At 40.3% G+C, this 18650-nt stretch overlaps 1 protein-coding gene across 2 annotated transcripts in view; it reads left to right on the top strand.

The window, feature by feature from the left end:
- The window catches only part of CAPRIN1 (cell cycle associated protein 1), a 49540-nt gene that overhangs the window by 5822 nt on the left and 25068 nt on the right, over window positions 1-18650 (top strand). For both annotated transcript variants that reach the window (XM_005578232.4, XM_015434930.4), the window contains 2 exons: window positions 15148-15210; window positions 15321-15407. In XM_005578232.4, the coding sequence (XP_005578289.1) occupies window positions 15148-15210; window positions 15321-15407 (150 nt within the window). The remainder of the gene's footprint in view (window positions 1-15147; window positions 15211-15320; window positions 15408-18650) is intronic.

Genomic DNA, 18650 nt, shown 5'->3' with positions numbered 1-18650 from the left:
GTGCTTAGAATTTTTGTTGCAGCTGTTGTGCAGAACTTAGGTGTTCAATATTTTAAAATAAAAACATTCTTAACTATTTTATAAGTAAAATCTTTCCTTGAGGCTATTACCTGAAGCCTTCTTTGACATTTAAGATCTCTTGATGTGTTTGCTTCTCCATGGGTTGCAAGAACTATCCTTCTGCAATGCAGAGGGCAAGATTATTTTGCATTCAGCTTGTCACAGAAAAAAGCTGTAATGCTTAATTTGTTTCCGTTTGCTTGACTGTGTGTTTTTATGTGTAGCACTGGGAAGTATTTAAAAAGGTAAAGCTGTGAATTCCCCCAAGTGATAATGGGTATCTTTTTCTAGGTTGAGAGTAGAAGCGTATTACATTGAGAATGTATTGTTTTAACCTGGCTTTAACCTGGCCAAATTTGTTTAGGATACTACCCATGTGGCAAATATTTGAATGAGAATATATTTTGTGTGACTTACAGATTAAGCATACAATTTGCCAAAATTTTATGTAATTAATTTCCTAGTTTACATTTAGGGCTAGATGAAGACTAGTACTATTTCATCTTCTAGAAAAACTAATACTTTTCCTTTAGTAAAAGTGTTAATTTTTGTAATACTTTTACTTTTGCAGAAGGTTAAACTTACAGCAACTTAGTCATAGTTGTAATCTTATACTGTTATAAAATTTAAAAGATTTTTTATTTTTATTTATTATCATCATTTGAGACAAGTTTTGATCTCGTTGCCCAGGCTGGAGTGCAATGGTGCGACCTCGGCTCACTACAACCTCCCACTCCCAGGTTCAAGCTTTTCTCCTGCCTTAGCCTCCTGAGTAGCTGGGATTACAGGTGCCCACCACCACGCCTGGCTTAATTTTTTGTGTTTTTAGTAGAGATGGGGTTTCACCATGTTCGCCAGGCTGGTCTCAAAACGCCTGACCTGAAGCGATCCACCTGCTTCAGCCTCCAAAATGTTGGGATTACAGGCATGAGCCACCACGTCTGGCGTAAGAGTTTTTTTTGGAGCTTAAACCACCTTAGAATTTAGTCCAATTCATTTTATAGAAGACAAAATTGAGATGTTTATATGGAATGAGTTAGGTTGGAATGGGTGATTTCCAAAGTTTCTCCCAGTTTTTTTTGAAACAGAATTTTGCTCTGTCGCCCAGGGCTGGAGTGCAGTGGTGCAATCTCAGCTCACTGCAACCTCTGCCTCCTGGGTTCAAGTGGTTCTTGTGCCTCAGCCTCCTGAGTAGCTGAGATTTACAGGTGCATGCCACCACGCCTGGCTAATTTTTGTATTTTTAGCAGAGACGGGGTTTCGACATGTTGACCATGCTGGCCTCGAACTCCCGACCTCAAGTGATCTGCACGCCTTGGCCTCCCAAAGTGCTGGGATTACAGGTTTACGTGAGCCACCAAAACCGGCCTCTTAAATAATGTTTTATGGGAGTAATTAGACTTTGTAATATTCCATGGCCTAAGTGTAATTTTGATGTTTAATTATGTAGAACCAAGTAAAGCCTTTTGCTTCAAATCTTTAGTTTTTCTGTTTTAAAAAACTGAATGCAAAAGAAAAATGCTTTCCATTTTTTTATTATTAGACCTTTATTAATGTCTCATTGTTAAACTTTGTGTTTGTATTGTCCAGGTAATGGGGTTCTGAGAATATTGGTAAGGTAAAATCCCGATGTGTCAGGTATCATTGGTACATCCATATTGTAATGAAATAAACTTTTATTAAATTTTAAACTCTTTAAGTTTTTCTCTACGTTTAGCTGCCTATGTACATTTGTCAGACTCTGCTCAAGCTTGGTATGTTGTAGACCAGAAAAATCTGGAGAAAGCATTACCAGTAGAGAGAAATAAGAAGTATGACAACCTTTCATCCAAATTACTGTATTCCAAGCTTCTGGGTATTTTTTGGTAATTGGTTCCTTTTTCTGGGGGAAATGAATGGTGTGTGTGTATACAGTACAGAAGAGTGAGAAGAGTAGCAGAACAGCCAAAGTTGGAACTGTGAATTGTTTGGTTTTAGTTCATTTCTTTCTTTCACTAGCTCTACTACAGTGCTTTTGTTAGATAGACTGTGAGTACAAAAACGTGGATGAAAGATACTTTACTGGGTAGAGTTCAAAATTCAAACTTCCTGAGGAAAGGGGAGGGTGTGCTTCTTGACCATGCTCAGCTAAAGTAGTTTGTTTCCTTTAACTTCCCTGTTACCTATTGTCTGTACACTTCTTGACTTTTTTTTTTTTTTTTTTTGAGACGGAGTTTTGCTCTGTCGCCCAGGCTGGAGTACAGTGGTGCGGTCTTGGCTTACTGCAACCTCTGCCTCCTAGGTTCAAGTGATTCTCTTGCCTCAGCCTCCTGAGTAGCTGGGACTACAGGTGCGTGCCACCATACCTGGCTAATTTTTTGTATTTTTATTAGAGACGGGGTTTCACCATGTTGGCCAGGCTGGTCTTGAACTCCTGACCTTGTGATCTGCCTGCCTCAGCCTTCCAAAGTTCTTGACATTTTTTATATTGCCTTGTGTTGTTAACCTTACGTGTTTTTCTAAATTGGTAATAAGTTCTTTGTGGGCAGAGACTATTAACATCAGTCTGCTGTGCTTTCTCACACATGGTATATGCTGAATAAGTACTTGCTAGTTTGGCCAAATCTTTACATAGAAATATCTGTAGCTTCATTAACAATCCTGTTAAAATGGATTAATCCATGCGATTAGGGAGGAAATGCTTTTTGCATGAAACTATTTACTTGCAGTGTTTTTTATTGAAATTGATTTTTTTCCTGAAGGGTTTTCTTTTTTTCTTTCTTTCTATTTTTTTTTTTTTTTTTTTTTTTGAGACGGAGTCTTGCTCTGTCGCCCAGGTGCCCGCCACCACGCCCGGCTAATTTTTTGTATTTTTAGTAGAGATGGGAGTTTCACCGTGTTAGCCAGGATGGTCTCGATCTCCTGACCTCGTGATCCGCCTGCCTCGGCCTCCCAAAGTGCTGGAATTACAGGCGTGAGCCACCGTGCCCGGCTCCTGAAGGGTTTTCTTTTTAGTTTTTACAGGTGCATAGAGTTGATGAGTAGGCAATTAGAACACTTTTTTTTTTTTTTTTTAAAGCTAGGTAGCAGGCTGGGCATGGTGGCTCACGCCTGTAATCTCAGCACTTTGGGAGGCCGAGGCAGGTGGATCACCTGAGGTCAGGAGTTTGAGACAGGCTGGCCAACATGGTGAAACCCTGACTCTACTAAAAATACAAAAAATTAGCCAGCCACTGTGGCGTGCAACTGTAGTTCCTGCTACTTGGGAGGCTGAGACAGGAGAATTGCTTGAACCCAGGAGGCGGATGTTGCAGTGAGCCAAGATCGTGCCACTGTACTTTAGCCTGGGCGACAGAGTGATACTCCAATCTCAAAAAAAATAAAAATAAAAAAATAAAAAAAGCTGCATAGCACAAGCAAGATATGTAAATGGTTTTAGGAGAACACAGATAATTTTTATTATTAGAACCATTGTACATTATTGGAAATTTCATTGCATTCTCAATACTGTTCTAAAAATAATTTAAATTTTATTTTTTAGAGACAGGGTCTCACTCTATCACCCAGGCTGGAGTACAGTAGGGCAATCATAGCTCACTCCAACTTTGAACTCTTAGCCTCAAGCGATCCTCTTGCCTCAGCCTCCCAAAGTGTTGAGATTACAGGGATGACCCACTGTGCCTGGCCCACCTCAATACTGTTATCCAAACATAGAAATAACTGAAATATACTTTAGTCATTAAAAAACCCTTTGGGCCTACACTTTGATTTGCATTGAACTTCTTTTTACATTGTGGACAGGAAATATAGTAAGCAAAAGTTTCCTCAGTTTTTAAAAGGACAGTAGAAAGAACACACTACAATCTACAGATGATCCAAATGCTGAAAGCTTGCTCATGTAGCAGGAGTCTGTGCTGTTCTAGAAAATGAAAAAGTATTAAAACAATGATGGTGGGGATGTAATCTTTTTATATTTAACTCCCAAGGAATATATTAATAGAAATAAGTTGTAGAGACTTATGCTAAGGAATAGCTTGGTTAAAGCAACTAATATTTTGAAAGATGCCCGGTAAGATTATTTATGATAATTTGCTTTTCAAATCCACAAACTTTAGACTTTTTAAGAATGTAGTTCAGGTGGCTCAAGCCTGTAATCCCAGCACTTTGGGAGGCCGAGACGGGTGGATCACGAGGTCACAAGATCAAGACCATCCTGGCTAACACGGTGAAACCCCGTCTCTACTAAAAAATACAAAAAACTAGCCGGGTGAGATGGTGGGCGCCTGTAGTCCCAGCTACTTGGGAGGCTGAGGCAGGAGAATGGCATAAACCCGGGAGGCAGAGCCTGCAGTGAGCTGAGATCTGGCCACTGCACTCCAGCCTGGGCGACAGAGCGAGACTCTGTCTCAAAAAAAAAAAAAAAAAAAAAAAAAAAAAGAATGTAGTTCAAAGTAGGTGATGCTGGAACTTGTTAACATTTCTTTATCCTGCTAGTCAGCTGCTTCAGTTCACTCAGACTTACCTGCCTAATTATAACCTTGGACAAGGAATAAGGGTTTTTACAGGATTGGCTTTTATCTTTTTTAAAAAAATTGGACAAATGGCTTGTCAAACTTAACTCCTGGATACTTAACCTGCTTGAAAAATTATCTTACAATGGAACCTTAGGTAGCATCCTTTTTTTTTTTTTTTTTTTTTTTTTGAGATGGAGTTTTGCCCAGGCTAGAGTGCAATGGCGCGATCTCAGCTCACTGCAACCTCTGCCTCCCGGGTGCAAGCGATTCTCCTGCCTCAGCCTCCCCAAGTAGCTGGTATTACAGGCTCCCACCACCACACCTGGCTAATCTTTTGTATTTTTAGTAGAGACCAGGTTTCATCATGTTGCTCAGGCTGGTCTCCAACTCCTGACCTCAGGTGATTCGTCCACTTTGGCCTCCCAAAGTGTTGAGATTATAGGTGTGAGCCACTGCGCCCGGCCTAGGTTAGCATTCTTACGCCATTCTTAGCATTCAGAAATCCAGCATTCCCAACAGGTGTTCATTCAGCTTCTGCTTTACCCAGTCTTCTAGGGCCTCGTGGAATGCTCATTTCTCAATGAAAGTTTGTTTCATTGGTGTGCCACTCTTAAGTTCTTGGTATTAGAAGTATATCCTTACCGGCTGGGCACAATGGCTCATGCCTGTAATCCTAACACTTTTGGGAGGCTGAGGCGGGCAGATCACCTGATGTCAGGAGTTCAAGACCAGCCTGGCCAACATGGTGAAACCCCGTCTCTACTAAAAATACAAAAATTTGGCGGGCGCCTGTAGTCCCAGCTACTTGAGAGGCTGAGGCAGGAGAATGGCGTGAACCTGGGAGGTGGAGCTTCCAGTGAGCTGAGATTGCACCACTGCACTCCAGCCTGGGCAACAGAGCAAGACTCCCTCTCAAAAAAAAAAAAAAAAAAAAAAAAAAAGGAAAACTGCTAAAGATTATAGAAAGTTGAGAGGAAAAGAAATATTTTGTCTTTGCAAAAGTTGGTGCAGTACTCTAGAGGTGATTTATTTGGCCTGGATACATAAAATATAGCTAGATGCTCTTAACTACTTTGGTTATTTTAGGGTTCATTTTTAAGTATTCCCTCTCAGTTTAGAGATCTCCTTAGTTGAGAATAGGAATTACATAGTTTTCCTGGATAGCCAAGTTGTTTTTTTTTCAGATGTTTCCTCCTAATCTTTCTTCCAACTATTTATAATTGTTTAGTTGAAGAATTTTTAGGGTTTTTTGGAGTTTATCATCTCTCTTGCTATTTATTTTTAATTGCATAATTAAAAATTTCTTCTTAAATTTTTTATTTATGGAATTTGTTGGCTATAACAATAAAGAAGCAAAGCCCAGGAGGGCATCTATCATGGATATCCCTCTTCTGGCACCCTAATGGCACTGTACTGAACTTAATTTTAAAAATCCATTTCAAGAAAGTAACTTTGGTGGTAATGAAAAACTCCTTGGGAAGAATGGAAGATCTAGATGTACTGCGATTCGGCAACATAATAATCTGATTGGAGAAAGGAAGAAGACAGCAGCAGCAGCAGCAGAGGCAGAGCGGGAATGTAGCAACAGCTGGAATCCAGAATGATGTTCTAAGAGGGAGGGTTGTTAAGGCACAAATGATTTTTCTGGGATTTAAGACCTCACTTAGATAAGTTATTTAACTGTGTCTTTCAATTTGCAGTTAGGTGAAATATGATTGATAGTAGTGCCTCCCTGATAGGGTTAGCTACCTTTTACATTTGAATGTCTGTTACATAGTGAATACTGTCAACTATTAAAAGCAGTAAAGAAACAGGAAATAAAGTGAGACTGGATAGCACTTGTTGGGATAATTATTTCCCAGTACCACATGACTCTACTGGGTGTGGTCACACCTGTCTATCCCATGATTCCCCCTTAAAGACTCTGGGTAATCTGGGAAATGGACTGATATTTATCTTGCTCATATGTGTCTATAAATGGATTTTTAATACACTTAGGATACTCAGTAGCTGAAAAGGAACTCTAAATTGAATTTCAAGATAGAAAGGATCTAAGAGGGCAGGTTTGTGTTATCAACATTGTAACGTAGTAGGCTTTCTGATGAAGATAGTGTTTTTTGTTTTTTGTTTTTTTGAGACAGAGTTTTGCTCTTATTGCCCAGGCTGGAGTGCAATGGTGTGATCTTGGCTCACCGCGACCTCCATCTCCCGGGTTCAAGCGATACTCCTGCCTCAGCCTCCTGAGTAGCTGGGTTTATAGGCATGTGCTGCCATGCCTGGCTAGTTTTGTATTTTTAGTAGAGACGGGGTTTCTTTTTTTTTTTTTTTTTTTTTTGAGATGGAGTCTCGCTGTGTCTCCCATGGGGGCTGGAGTACAGTGGCTGATCTCGGCTCACTGCAAGCTCCGCCTCCCGGGTTCACGCCATTCTCCCGCCTCAGCCTCCCAAGTAGCTGAGACTACAGGCGCCCGCCACCACGCCCGGCTAGTTTTTTGTATTTTTAGTAGAGACGGGGTTTCCCATGTTAGCCAGGATAGAGAGACGGGGTTTCTTCATGTTGGTCAGGCTGGTCTTGAACTCCTGACCTCAGGTGATCCACCTGTCTCGGCCTCCCAAAGTGCTGGGATTACAGGTGTGAGTCACCGTGCCCGGCCTGAAGATACATTTTTATGCTAGGAAAATGGTTTCATTCTCTAGGAAAAATGCTTAATATTTATTTTATGTGTTTCATGAGTAGTTGACCAATTTATTGTTACCTATTATGTGTTAGCCATGTTCCAGCCTAAGAAAGAATAAAGCTGTCTGGAGACCTTTATTACTCCTATCTTTACCATTCTGTTCTTAGTATAATGTTGGATCTGTCAATGTGACAAGCCATTTGTTGTATATTCACTTAGTTCATGCTATAAATTTTAACACCAGTAGACACATTTTCTAGTTGGACTTTAATGTAAGCCATTTGAATAGGAAGTGACAATAGGAATGAATCCACTTAAGATGGCATCATTTTTTTCTTGAGTAGTCTGTGCTTTCAGAGATTAGGCAAATTGTATTTGGAGAAGTACAGATACCATATCCTTTTCCTTATCATGGAAGGCCACTTGAGTGACCTGAGATTCTAGCTATAGTAATCTTTATAGCTATTGTAATAGCTACTTTCATTTTGAAAAGTAGAAAATTAGACCAATTGTCGTAAGAGGCTTTCTGTTTATAGTGTACATTTTGGCATTTACCGCTTAGTTTAACTTCTGAGGTGTCAGGTAAGAATGCAAGATTTGACAAAAATACTATTTATAAATGGAAGATGGTAAACCTTAATTTTTTTCTCTCTCACCTCTGCTTTTCAAAGATGGTAAAACCCCTAAGGGTGTTCAGATCATAAATGGGTATTCTCTCTTTTTTTTTTTTTTTTGAGACGGAGTCTCGCTCTGTGGCCCAGGCTGGAGCGCAGTGGCCGGATCTCAGCTCACTGCAAGCTCCGCCTCCCGGGTTTACGCCATTCTGCCCCAGCCACCTCGCCTGGCTAGTTTTTTGTATTTTTTTAGTAGAGACGGGGTTTCACCGTGTTAGCCAGGATGGTCTCGATCTCTTGACTTCGTGATCCGCCTGTCTCGGCCTCCCAAAGTGCTGGGATTACAGGCTTGAGCCACCGCGCCCGGCCACGGGTGTTTTCTTTATGAAATAGTTACTAAGTTAGATTCGTAAGCTGGTCTAGAAACCCAACCACAGTTCAAGTTTTCTGGGTTGTTTTAAAGTTTCAGCTTTAAAGTTTATTAAACAACTTCCAAATTAAAGCTGCCATATAATGGTTTTTAAGGTCACTAATCATATCATATGTTTGATTCAGAATAATTTACTTCCAGGTTCTACTGGGCTATTACAAGTTAATTACAATGTATTTGAATGAGATGAGTGTTTCTCAAACTTAAGCATGCATCAGAATCACCCAGAAGACTCAATAAACTATAAATTGCTGGGTTCCCCCAACCCCCACTGAGTTTCTGATGCAGTAGGTCTGGGGTAGTGCTGGAGAATTTGTGTTTCTAACAAGTTGCCAGTTGATGCTATGTTGCTGGTTTGGGGCCCATAGTTTTAAAAATCACTGACCTAAACCAACATAGGGTCTCTGCTCTGCAGAGATCTGATTATATATAATAGTAAAACAAAGTCCCTGCCAGATCAGATTCCATGGTGATAAAGTTCTTTGTGTACCTGAATAGCTGAGAGATCAGGAAATCCTATATTTTACTGATAAGGGAAAAACTAGTGCCTTTTAATTAAGTTTTTATTGTCATCCTGCAGTTTTCTTAACAAGTTTTGGTATTTCCTCAGATGAGTGCTATTTCTTTTTTTTTTTTTTTTTTGAGATGGAGTCTCCCTCTGTCGCCCAGGCTGGAGTGCAGTGGCCAGATCTCAGCTCACTGCAAGCTCCGCCTCCCGGGTTTATGCCATTCTCCTGCCTCAGCCTCCCAAGTAGCTGGGACTACAGGCGCCCGTCACCCTGCCTGGCTAGTTTTTTGTATTTTTTAGTAGAGACGGGGTTTCACCATGTTAGCTAGGATGGTCTTGATCTTGTGACCTCGTGATCCGCCCGTCTCGGCCTCCCAAAGTGCTGGGATTACAGGCTTGGGCCACCGCGCCTGGCCGATGAGTGCTATTTCTTAGAAACTTTGATCAGACTTAGGATCCTGATTTCCTGAAGCTTAGGCAAGGACAGGGGATAGGATATTTATAATAGTAGTGTAGAAAGTGTTAACAGCCATGGAAGAACATGTGTAATGCTATGATGAAACTTTCTTTTTTTATCGTGGTTAGAAAAATGTTATATATATGACCTGTCGTTTCTTTTGTTCTCACTCTTGGTCAGATTGGAGTGTGGTAGCGTGATCAGGGGTTGAGGCTACTCACTACAGCCTCAACCTCACCAGACTCTGTGATCCTCCTACCTGCACCTCCTGGGACTGCAGGTGCGCGCCACCACGCCCGGCTAATTTTTGTATTTTTTGCAGAGACAGGGTTTTGCCATGTTGCCCGGGCTGGTGTCGAACTCCTATTCTTGAGCTCAGATGGTTTGCTCACCTTGGCCTCTCGAAGTGCTAAAGTGCTAGGATTATAGGCGTGAGCCACTGTTCTCGGCCAAGACCTATAGTTTCTGTACGTTTTAAATTTATTTTTATTTATTTATTTTTTATTATTATTTTTGAGACAGATTCTTGCTGTCACCCAGGCTGGAGTGCAGTGGTACGATCTTGGCTCACTGCAACCTTTGCCTTCCAGGTTCAAACAATTCTTCTGCCTCAGCCTCCTGAGTAGCTGGGACTACAGGTGCCCCCCACCATGCCCAGCTAATTTTTGTATTTTTAGTAGAGACAAGGTTTCACCATATTGGCCAGGCTGGTCTCGAACTCCTGACCTTGTGATCCGCCTGCCTCAGCCTCCCAAAGTGCTGAAATTACAGGCGTGAGCCACTGCACCCGGCCACCTTATTTATTTTTTTTTGAGACAGAGTCTCACTCTGTTGTCCAGGCTGGAGTGCAGTAGCATGATCTTGGCTCACGGCAACCTCCACCTCCTGGGTTCAAGTGATTCTCCTGCGTCAGCCTCCCGAGTAGCTGGGACTACAAGCATGCGCCACCGTGCCTGGCTAATTTTTGTGTATATATATGTATTTTTTCCCAGTAGAGATAGGGTTTCATCATGTTGGCCAGGCTGGTCTCCAACTCTTGACCTCGTGATCCACCTGCCTCAGCCTCCCAAAGTGCTGGCATTACAGGCGTGAGCCACCACACCCAGCCTTTTTTTTTTTTTTTTTAAAGACAGTCTTACTGTGTTGCCCAGGCTGGAATGTAGTAACACAATCTCGATTCATTGTAGTCTCCACCTCCTGGGTTCAAGTGATTCTCGTGCCTCAGCCTCCTGAGTAGCTGGGATTACAGGTTTGTGCCACCACGCCTGGCTAATTTTTGTAGTTTTAGGAGAGACGAGATTTTGTCTTGTTGGCCAAGATGGTCTTGAACTCCTGACCTCAAGTGATCCACCTGCCTTGGCCTCCCAAATTGTTGGGATTACAGGTGTGAGCCATGGCGTCGGGTACCTTTGATTTACTACGTTTTTTTGATTGGGTAATTCAATTTGGTGGGTATAAGGAACTGTGGTTTTCTCTTTGAAAATTCTGTAAAAGATTCTTGAGATTGTTCAGTTATGATTTACATACTTCTTTCTTTACAGTAAACTCCTTAAGTTCTTCACCTTTTAAAAATCCAGTTCTTGGATTGAAAAACAAGAATCATGTTAATAGTATTACTAAATCAGAGTAAATAGGCGTATGAGCTTTAATAAAAATGCACAGTTTTTTTTTTGTTGTTGTTGTTGTTGTTTTAGCCAAGATACTGCACTGTCACCCAGGCTAGAGGGCAGTCGTGCTCATCACGACTTCCAACTCCTAGTCTCGTGATCGTCCTGTCTCAGCCTCCCAGGTGGCTAGGACCATAGGCACTAAGTTAAAAAATTTCTACGCCTTGATAATTTTAAAATTTTTTATAGAGACAGGTTCTCACTATGTTGTCCAGGCTGGTCTTGAACTCCTGGCCTCAAGTGATCCTCCTGCCTTGGCCTCCCAAAGTGCTGGGATTGCAGGTGTGAGCAACCATGCCTGGCCATAATGCATAGATCTTTATTTTGGCTATGCAGAGTTCTTTTTGCATACTTTCTTTTGTTGTAATGTTCCATGAAGAGGTGTACTATGAAGCTGAGTTTCACATACTGGCTGTTTGCCTTTCTTTTTCATTTCCTCTTTAACCTTGTTCCGGTTATTGCCGTGTAACAGATTAATCCTTTAAGGAATTAAAACCATGATTTTCTTATGCGCAAAGATTCTGCCTGTCAGGGATTCAGACGGGGTACACAGGAGTTTTGACGTTTCTGTTCGATGACACCAGGGGCCTCATGTGGGAAGACTAAGACTTGTTCATTCATACGTTTGTTGCTTGGACTAAAATGAGTAGAACCACAGGGATTGCTGATCAGAAGCTATGAGGCCTTTCTTCATGGCATGGCTTCCTTATCATGTGGCAGTCTCAGAGTTACTGTGTTTGTATGATGGCTCAAGGCTCCACATACAAGTGTTTGGATCATCAGCAAACAAGGCAGAGATGGATTGCTTTTATGACTCAGCCTTGGAAATCATACAGCATCACTTATACAGTCTCACTCAGGTGCAGTGGCAGGGGAAGTGGACTAGTCGTTAATGGAGTAGTGTCAAGGTCACATTGTAGAACAGTATGTGAGACTGCATGCAGATTTTGTAGCTATCTTTGGAAAATGTAATCTGCCATAGCTCTCACTTTGGATGAATTCTAAATTTGTTATTGTGTAGAAAATTGGAGGTTTTCTACTATAGGATAACTTGTCTTACTATAAGAGTAGTATAGGTTCATAATTAAGGATTGTTATTGGTGAGAGTCCTGACAATGTACTGAAGTCTGTCAATTTTAATGTCTTTTATATTGCATGGAATTCTTATTTTCATTGTACAAACTATATGTTCATTGCACAGTAGTTAAGCATATAAAACAAAGCAAAAGGAACACAACTCCACCTATAATTTTATCACTCAGGTACCATTCTTACCTTTTTTATTGTTTATCTTTTTTTATTTATTTTCATCTCTACACAAGCATTTTTTAGGAATTTGATTCTATGTCCATTTTGGTTAGATATATAAACTCTACCCCATGAGGGATGTATGGTGTATTTCTAGATTGAGCAACAATTTTCTTAAATGTACAATACTATAGAAGAAAAGGAAGGTGATAAATACCAGGTATAAGTTAATAACAGTGTTTCTTTTGTTCAGTACTAATGAACTGTGTACTAGCATTGAACTTTAAGCCCTCCTCTTTGTGTATTTTCTGTTTGTATATTTTTAAATAGAGGAATTGTGATTATAATACTATTATTTTGGAATATCCTAAATCATAAATTCAAATCTTACTTCGTTTTTTCTTTTTTTAAAGACGGAGTCTCGCTTTGTCCCAGGCTGGAGTGCAGTGGTGTGATCTCGGCTCACTGCAACCTTTGCCTCCTGGGTTCAAGCGATTCTCCTGCCTCAGCCTTCCGAGTAGCTGGGATTACAGGTGCGTGCCACCACGCCTGGCTAATTTTTGCATTTTTGGTAGAGACAGGGTTTCACCATATTGGCCAGGCTGGTCTTGAACTCCTGACCTTGTCATCTGCCAACGTTGGCCTCCCCAAATTCGGGGATTGCAGGCGTGAGCCACTGGGCCCGGTCTAGTTTTTTATTTCTTAAAAGAAAAATAGCCTACCCTTTAAAAAAATAAAATTTTTTTATTTTAAAACTTTTTTTTTTTTTTAGCTTCCCAAGCTTATGAGTCTTCCCTTTTTAAAAACAGAATGAACTGTCTGTTGATCCTCAGAGTATCGTGAGGTAATTGGACACATCTTCTGCACCTGTGGTCAGATCTGTCATATCAGTGTAAAAAAATCTTTCTTTTTTTTCTCAAATCAGTAGACTGAAATTTTATACCTGTTTATTTGGAGGCTGGCTTGTGTGAAATAGTTCATCTAATAATAAAATTGAATACTTTTAAAAGCCTTTAATGTCTTAGTGATTATCTTGGTTTTATTTACCTCCAGTGTTATGAAGGAATTGTGGTAGGGTTTTTAATCTGGGGTAGAATGTCTAGGCAAGTTGACATTTGTTTATGGTACAAAGAAAATAGATCATTTGACCTAAAAAAAAAAAAAAAAAGAAAAAAAAACAAAACTTATTACCATTGCTTTTAAACTGGCTTCTGTGGTTTCTGAATGCCCTTTATTAGAATTTAACTTTGTACTTTGTTTCACAATTTTATTATTGGTAAGGGGGTAAGGATCTATGTATGTTCATAATTTTCTGGGATTAAGTATTGTCCTGTTAATTTAGATTTATCCTCATTCCCTGTCCTCTGACCTTTACAATAGTAACAGTTTGTGACTGTGTTGCATTACCTGAATATCTGTGGGGTCTTATCTAATAGTAGTAGCCCAGGAAACCTGCAAAGTTTTAATCTTAGCAAGAAAACGTGATCTTAAACCAGATGTTAGTTTTCTATCCTCACCCTTGAACTAGTAAAGCAAAGCTGTTGACTTGTGTACTAGTGAGCTGGTAGCTATCTTGTTCAAGATAAATGGATGAAGTACATTGAAGACAATATGCCCATGAGTTTATTCAGAAAAATACCTTTTTTTTTTTAAATCGGGGTGGGGAGCAGCATCTCACTCTGTCGCCCAGGCTGGAGTTCAGTGGCATTATTTCAGCTAACTGCAACCTTCACCTCCAGGGTTCAAGCGATTCTCCCACCTCAGCTTCCCAAGTAGCTGGGACTACAGACTTGCACTACCATACCTAGCTAATTTTTGTATTTTTTGGTAGAGATGGGGTTTCATCATGTTGGCCAGGCTGGTCTTAAACTTCTGACCTCAGGTTATCCACCCACCTTGGCCTTACAGAGTGCTAGGATTATAGGCGGGAGCCACTGCGCCTGGCCCGAAAAAAGTACTCTTTTCTTCTTTTTGAGATGAAATTTCGCTCTTGTGGCCCAGGCTGGAGTGCAATGGCGCGATCTTGGCTCACCGCAGCCTCCACCTCCTGGGTTCAAGTGATTCTCCTGCCTTAGCCTCCTGAGTAGCTGGGATTACAGGCATGCACCACCATGCCCAGCTAATTTTGTATTTTTAGTAGAGATGAGGTTTCTCCATGTTGGTCAGACTGGTGTTGAACTCCTGACCTCAGGTGATCTGCCCACCTTGGCCTCCCAAAGTGCTGGGATTACAGGCGTGAGTCACTGTGTTTGGCCTAATAATACTCTTATATCACCTAGTCACATGAATTCTTCTTATGGGGAGAGGGAGAGACAAAAATTTAACCTGATAAATGTCTGATATGCTCACCTGATATAGGCAGGATCCTAACCAAATTGTGGCCCTTAGCCATGTGGGTGGGAGCCATATGCCTAGTCCATCTAATACTCTTTCTTGTAGGAAGGAATAATGTTGTGTCATTGATTTACAATACAGTCTTTGATATCATTCAGCAATGGTTGGAGTAGATCTAAAAAGTTTTATGTACTTAGGCTGGGCATGGTGGCTTATGCCTGTAATCCTAGCACTTTGGGAGGCTGAGGCAGGTGGATCACCTGAGGTCAGGAGTTCGAGACCAGCCTGACCACGTGGTGAAACCCTGTCTCTACAAAAAATACAAAAAAATTAGCTGCGCGTGGTGGTGAGTGCCTGTAATCCCAGCTACTTTAGGGGCTGATGCAGTAGAATAGCTTGAACATGGGAGGCAGAGGTTGCATTGAGACAAGATGGTGCCATTGCACTCTAGCCTGGGTGACAAGAGTGAAACTGTCTCCAAAAAAAAAAAAAAAAAAAATTTTTTTTTTTAAATGTACTTAGACTGGAATATATCTTAAAAGTTTATTTAAGGCAAAATTTGAGACAAACTTAAGAGGATTGTGTGGGTTTTGTCAAGCATGCTTAAGCTGGTATATACCTTCAATACGGAATGTAATTCTTTTTTTCTTTTAATATAGGGTAAGCTTGATGATTACCAGGAACGAATGAACAAAGGGGAAAGGCTTAATCAAGACCAGCTGGTAAATATGTTATATATTTTTTTTAGACCTAATGCTTACTATTTTAAATAGAAAAATTAATTTTGTGGTGTTTTGTCTTTACAGTAAAGTTGGGTTGTTTGTCTTTTTAGGATGCCGTTTCTAAGTACCAGGAAGTCACAAATAATTTGGAGTTTGCAAAAGAATTACAGAGGAGTTTCATGGCACTAAGTCAGGATGTAAGTAAAAGAAAGTATATATATTTATGAAATACTTTTGTTGTTTCTTTGGGTTTTAGTCCTTCCATTACTATTGATAAGCTGTCTGCAAGGTGAGATAGTTGTATCCAGTTATATCTAAGATGCCTTCACATTCTGTAAAGTTTAGCGTAACACCTGAAAGATGTCTTTTAAAAATACTAAGTTTGAAACTGAGGGCGGTGGCATGTGTTTGTAGCCCTAGCTCCTCAATAGGTTGAGGCCAAGAGTTCACGGCCGCTGTGCCTATGATCACTCCTGTGAATAGCCACTGCACTTCAGCCTGGGCAACGTGATAAAACCCCATCTCTAAAAAAAAACCCATTAAATTAAAAAAAAATTTTAAAAGGACCAAGTTTGAAATTTGACAAACGTGTTGTAACTAATGCTAAAGGTCTCATTGGTTTAACATGTTAGCTCTGCAAATACATATAAATAAGATAGTCGTTAGACATAAATAAAGAAATGTTTTTTATTTATCATGTTCCTTATGTCTAATGACTCACAATTTAACAGTCAGAAAATAAAGAGGCTCATTTATATAATTGGTAATATTCTCTGCTTTAGGAACCTTAAGGGGTATGGCAAACTGATGTGCTCCTGTATCAGCACTCGATCCAAAACAAAAACCTTTGGGAATAAGGACAAAAGTTAAATGCAAGCAAAGTCAGATAATTTGTTGAGGCCAGAAAATTAAGCCATCTGAATAAGTGTCATCTTCTTTGGAGAAGGCTAATAACATTGAAATACAGGCATATACTCCATAATGATGTTTCAGTCAACTGTGGACCACATATATGATGGTGGTCCCGTAACATTATAATACTGTATTTTTATTGTACCTATTGTATGTTTAGATATACAAATAGTTACTACTGTGTTACAGTTGCCTACAGTAGTCAGTACAGTAACATGCTGTACACATTTGTAGTCTAGGAGCTAATATGCTAAACCATATAGCCTAGGTGTGTAGTGGATTGTACTATCTAGGTTGTCTAAGTACACTCCATGTTTGCACAATGATGAAATTCCCTACTGACATATTTCTCAGAATGTATCCTTGTTAAGTAATGTGTGACTATATAAAGTTTCCTCTAATTTGCTGAAACAAAAAAAAACAGTTTATTATATGAGACAATGCAGTGTAGGGATAAAGAGATGTGATTCTAGAAGCAGACTGCCCAGTTGAATCCTAATTTTGTGACTTGACTTAGTAGTATGACCATGAATGAGTTACTTAATTTCACTGTTCTTGTATTAGTCAAGGTTTTCCAGAGTAACAGATCCAATAGGATAGAAAGGGGGCTGATGGGCAGAGGCCATCAGTGCCTTGGTTTTCTAATCTGTAAAATGGTGATAATAATTGTACCTACCTCATAGGGTTGTGCTTAGAACAGTATTTGATGCATAACTAATATATTTCAAGCACTTAATCCTTTGTTTGTTTGTTTTGTTTTGAGATAGAGCGTTGCTCTGTTGACCAGGCTGGAGTGCAGTGCCGCTATCTTAGCTTGCTGCAACCTCTGCCTCCCGAGTAACTGGGACTACAGACCAGCGAGCACCACCATGCCCGTCTAATTTTTAAATTTTTAGTAGGGACGGGGTTTCGCCACGTCGGCCAGGCTTGTCTCAAACTCCTGACCCCTCAGGTGATTGGCCTGCCTCAGCCTCCCAAAGTGTTGGGATTACAGGCGTGAGCCAATGTGCCTAGCTTCAAGTACTTAATCTTAGAATTACTTATTATATCTGATTAGGGAAGGAAAATCTTTGCCTGGAAACAAAAAAAGTAATTTAATTTTGTACGTAGTGTCTTAGTCAACTTTGCGTTACTATAATGGAATGCCTGAGACTAGATAATTTATATAAAGAACATAAATTTGTTTCTCACACTTCTGGATGCTGGGAAGTCCAAGATCAAGGTACCAGCATCTTGCTGCATTACTGTGTCCTCACATGGTAGAGGGCTTAAGGGCAAGAGAGAGTGATCATACTCCTGCAAGCTCTTTTTATAGTAGTATTAATTCATTCTAAATAGCTCCCAAAAGGCCCAGCCTCCCAACACTATTGCATTGGGAGGGTTAAGTTTCCAACACTTGAATTTTTGGGGGTGCATTCAGACCATAGCACCAAAGGAGAGATTTATTCCACTTAGCTTGATGAACCCTGCCCAATTTCTTTTTCTTTTTTAAAATAGAAGCAGGATTGCTATACAGTTTAATGTAACATCTATTTTGGAAGTTACTATCACTGTGTAATGAAAATACCTGTATCCTTTTTTGCTCCTCTTGTAACACTTTGGTATTTTCAGGACTTTTCTCTGAGCTTTGACTTCGTTAGCAGAGCTTTTATTTATCTTTGATCCTTTGGTATACTTTCCACAATTATTAAACATGCTTTTTGTTCAGCATTCAAGAACTTCTTTAGCCTGACTGCAGCCTACCTTTTCGCCTTTTTCCTTCTTGAACTGTTCATTTCATACAGAATAGCTTTCTTAACTTCTTTTGCTTTGTTAACTTCCTTTTACATTCCTGCCCGTCTTCTTATGTTTCCTGCCTCCACCTACCTATAAAGACCTTCCTGCGCAGGGTGTGGTTGCTTACGCCTGTAACCCCACGGATGGATCACCTGAGGTTAGGAGTTGAAGACTAGCCTGGCCAACGTAGTGAAACCCTGTCTCTGCTAAAAATACAAAAATTAGCCGGGCGAGGGAACACACATCTGTAATCCCAGGAGGCTGAGGCAGGAGAATTGCTTGAACTCAGGAGGTTGATGTGTCAGTGATCCAAGATTGTGCCACTGCACTCCTGGGCAAGAGTGAGACTCCATCTCAAAAACAAAACAAAACAAAACAAAAAACACCTTCCTGGCTGGTCATGGTGGCTCATACCTGTAATACTAGTATTTTAGGAGGCTGAGGTGAGAGGATTGCTTGAGGCCAGGAGTTCAAGACCCAAGACTGCCTTGGAAACATAGACCTTGCCTCAAAAAATTTTTATTAAATTATTTTTTAAAAAAGAATACTTTTTTTTTTTTTTTGAGACAGTCTCACTGTTTCACCCAGGCTGAAGCAGTAGCATGATCTCAGCTCACTGTAGCTGTCACTTGCCATTTATTGCTAAGATATTTATTCTGCACGCTTTGTTGCCATTATAGATTTGTCTTGTTATTGCAGCCTTCATCATTCCTCCCAGGTGTCCTTCCCCATTTTTCCCTTTAATATAGGTT

This window comes from Macaca fascicularis, chromosome 14 (genome assembly GCF_037993035.2).
Source record: "Macaca fascicularis isolate 582-1 chromosome 14, T2T-MFA8v1.1".
NCBI classification, from domain to species: domain Eukaryota; kingdom Metazoa; phylum Chordata; class Mammalia; order Primates; family Cercopithecidae; genus Macaca; species Macaca fascicularis.
The sequence above is the reverse complement of the archived record's forward strand: the minus strand, read 5'-3'. Positions and strand labels throughout refer to the sequence as shown.